The sequence below is a fragment of the Podarcis gaigeae genome (assembly GCF_964106915.1).
Source record: "Podarcis gaigeae genome assembly, chromosome: 11".
In the NCBI taxonomy this organism is placed as follows: domain Eukaryota; kingdom Metazoa; phylum Chordata; class Lepidosauria; order Squamata; family Lacertidae; genus Podarcis; species Podarcis gaigeae.
In genome coordinates, this window is record NC_139687.1 from 3,924,797 (window position 1) to 3,928,348 (window position 3,552).

At 58.4% G+C, this 3,552-nt stretch overlaps 1 protein-coding gene across 1 annotated transcript; it reads left to right on the top strand.

Moving 5' to 3' along the window:
• The first annotated feature begins 1,272 nt into the window (after nt 1-1,272).
• Nucleotides 1,273-3,293, top strand: FOXB2 (forkhead box B2). The gene has a single exon (XM_083703802.1). The coding sequence runs from the start codon at nt 2,244-2,246 to the stop codon at nt 3,282-3,284; it is 1,041 nt and encodes a 346-aa protein (XP_083559928.1). The 5' UTR covers nt 1,273-2,243; the 3' UTR covers nt 3,285-3,293.
• Nucleotides 3,294-3,552: the final 259 nt, after the last annotated feature.

Consider the following 3,552-nt stretch of genomic DNA (forward strand, 5'->3'; position numbering starts at 1 on the left):
GCACAAACACTTATTGCTCCCTTTTGTCAGGGCTGGCGAGACAACTAGCGAGCTGGATCTGATCGCTAGTTCTGCCACTGCTTCAAGTGTATTTAATCATATTCAGCGAAGTCTTACACACGTGCTTCGAGGACGATGGAACATAGTTCCAATATCCTGCTGAGAACGAGGTAGACAAATGAGACACAACCCTAAGCTTTCGTTAGAATACATTGAAGCTGCCAGCGGACCAGACTCTCTGTTCTAAGCCTTGAAAATGTCTTGAAATGAATAGGATAGATTTCCAAGGAAGATGGGATGTAACTGATAGCGTTATCCACCAACCATCACTAAAAGTATCCCCATCAAGTCAAGTGGGAAGTGGATCTCGCCCCTCCTCCTCAATCCATTGGTTTAAGTGAACTGCTGTGGGCAGGAATCCTGGGTTCGACTGGATGACCGCAGGGATCCCTTTCAACTCTATAATTCTATGGTGTCCGCTGAACGTACTTCAGCGTTCATCTTTCATTCCGTCTTCCACGCTCTCATCACACACCCTTTTACTTGGAAGCAAATCTTGTTGGGTTCGCTGAGACCTAAATACTCTTGAACGGGGAATGCTGGTCGGGGTATAAACAAAACAAAACAAAAACCTTTCCCACGCAGGTCTACTCAGTCAGACGTATGCCCCTCTGAATTAAAGAGGACCTAGGAAGTGTATCCAGGATTCCAGCCTTCGTCGCTAAATACACGACATCTGTGATCCAATGCATACTTATCCCATTAGCACACGGGTTCACTCCAAGAAAGCATTCTCAGGACTGGACTATGTCGCTCACTGAGCCATGGAAAGGGAATTCTAGGTGGAAGAGGTGTAATTAATCTATTTTCTACACAAAGCCTAAGGCTGCCTCACTAGTTCAGCATTTCAGAAGTCAAGACCTTGATTCGGGTTCCGAACAGGCGTTTCTGGTTTCCTTGGCATCGCTTCTCAATAACAAGAAAGCTCAGCCATGAGCCATCTCCATCTCTACAGAGAGGAGCAGGCGAGGGGAGATTCCCAGGACAGGAGCGAAACCGAGCGGCATGGAGCTCAAGCGGCTGTGAGTGGTGGGCGCTGGGGAGACGGAGGAGGGAGGAGGAGGTCGTCTCCTTGCTATCCTGAGAGAGGAAGGGAGGGAGGCAGAGAAGCGATTTAACGGCTCCCTCCAGCGTCGCCTCCCTGCGCGTGTCCCTGGCCCCACCTTGTCCGCTTAAAGAGTTAAGCGGGGCGGGGGGGATGCGATCCGTGTCTTCTGCTGTTCCCTAAGCCTCTGTCATGTGATGCTAAAGAAGCTGGAACTGGGCGGGGTGCCTCGCTGTCCCGGCCAGGGATCCTCACAAAACGGAGCCGGGAAGCTCTGCTGAGCCAGAAGCCCACCTGCGACGCTGCCTTCTCCAGCCGCCGTCGCCGACCTCCGCGCTCTGCGCTCTGCCTCCAGGCTGCGCGGCGGCCAAGCGCTCCGGACGCAGCTGCCTGGCACTTCCAAGCAGCTCCTTCTTTCCTCGAGGGGATCCCCGGGCCAAGCACTCACCACCAATCCGCTCCCCACGGCAGAAACTCCAGCCACAAGACACCCTTGCCAGCAGTGGATCCCCTAAATCCAGGTGGCCGCGAGTGACTTCTCCGCCTCCTTCGCGGGAACGTGCAGGGGCCGCTTTCGCCCTGCGAGTACCGTGAGGTGCGCCGAGCGGCTTCTTCGACGGGCCCCGGCAGCTCTGCTTCGAGCGGTTTCTACGCGGAGGGAGGCGCTGCTCGCCGGGCATTGAGTTCTGCCGTGGGACTGACCTCCCCACTATGGGCTGAAGCTCTTCGCAGAGTAGTGAGACATGGCGAGGGGGGAAGTTCAGAAAAAGACCCGTGTCAAAGAAGTTGCCGGATTCTGTCCCGCCGGCGGTAGCGAGAGGGTTGAGGATGCGGTTCGAAAGCACCTTGATTTGGGAGCAGTGAACCCGCTTTGTATGTAGCATTGCAGAGCCAGTCCTAGAGGGAAAGAACGGGGAAAGAGGGGAGAGATACGGATTAAAGGGGGTGGGCTCGCAATATGCATTCTCCGCCCGGGGTCGCAGATCTGCGGGGAAGGACGTGCCGGGAAGGCTGGACGTACCATTGCCGCCTGCACCAGTGATGCCGTGAGAGGAGAAGCGCTCCTTCGCGGTCGGGAGAGATCTGAGCGTGCGGGTTCTTCTTCTCCAGGCGCCTCAGCCCGGGGCGGGCCAGTGCCATGCCTCGCCCGGGCAAGAGTTCCTACAGCGACCAGAAGCCCCCTTACTCGTACATTTCCCTGACGGCCATGGCCATCCAGCACTCGGCCGAGAAGATGCTCCCTCTGAGCGACATCTACAAGTTCATCATGGAGCGCTTCCCTTACTACCGCGAGCACACGCAGCGCTGGCAGAACTCGCTGCGCCACAACCTCTCCTTCAACGACTGCTTCATCAAGATCCCGCGCCGGCCGGACCAACCGGGGAAAGGCAGCTTCTGGGCGCTGCACCCCGACTGCGGGGACATGTTCGAGAACGGCAGCTTCCTCCGGCGCAGGAAGCGCTTCAAGGTGCCGCGGCCGGAGCCCCACATGCCGGCGGCGGGCAAGGCAGGGGGCGTCCTGCACCCGCACCTCAGCCACTATTTCCACCCGCACCACCCGCACCAGCCGCCTCCTCTTCCTCCTCCTCCTCCTCCTCCTTTGCAGCCTCCAGGAGCCGCCAAAGGCCACCCAGACTCCAGCATGGCTGCTGCTGCGGCTGCAGCTGCAGCGGCGGCGGCTGCGGCTGTGGGGAGGCTGCCCCAGTTCCAGCCCTACAGCTCCTCGCCGGGCTTCAAGCACCCCTTCGCCATCGAGAACCTCATCGGGCGAGACTACAAGGGCGTGATCCAGGGGGGCGGGCTGCCCCTGGCCTCGGTCATGCACCACCTGGGCTACCCAGTGGCCAGCCAGCAGATCAGCACCATGGTCAGCTCGGTGTGGCCCCACGTGGGCGTGATGGAGGCCGGGGGCGGCGGCGGCGGCGGCTTGCCCCTCTCCCCTGCCGAGTACGGACCCTTCGGCGTGCCCATGAAGGCCCTCTGCCACCCGCCCGCGCAGACGCTGCCGGCCATCCCGGTGCCCATCAAGCCCACCCCGGCCATCTCCTCGGCCACCGCCATTCCCGCCCTGGCCGTGAGCCAGGTGGCCCAACAGCTCTGCCCGTCCGCTTCGCCCAGCTCCTCCTCTTCCCTTCTCGAACAGACTCCCACAAACTCCTCGGAAGGCAAAAGTTCCTGACATTCCGCCTCGCCCATTCCTACAACAGCGGGGGCGGCATTGCTTTTCCCTTCGCCTTCTAGGAAACACAGATATTAAGGGCAAAAGCCCGGCCACAGCGGAGGGTTTGGGAAGATCGTTGCTCTGTTCTTATTCTTATCCTCGTTGTCATCTTCATTCTTTCAAGCTCTGTATTTTAATTGTTGTACAATCAGTTTGTCGAGAGCCAGGTTCAGGTAAGGGTCGCTGTGTTAACTGTTAAACCATTTTTAAAAATCAGATTGCTGGG

Excerpts from the sequence above, each read along its gene's own strand:
- FOXB2 (XM_083703802.1), top strand. The coding sequence starts at position 2,244 with ATGCCTCGCCCGGGCAAGAGTTCCTACAGCGACCAGAAGCCCCCTTAC.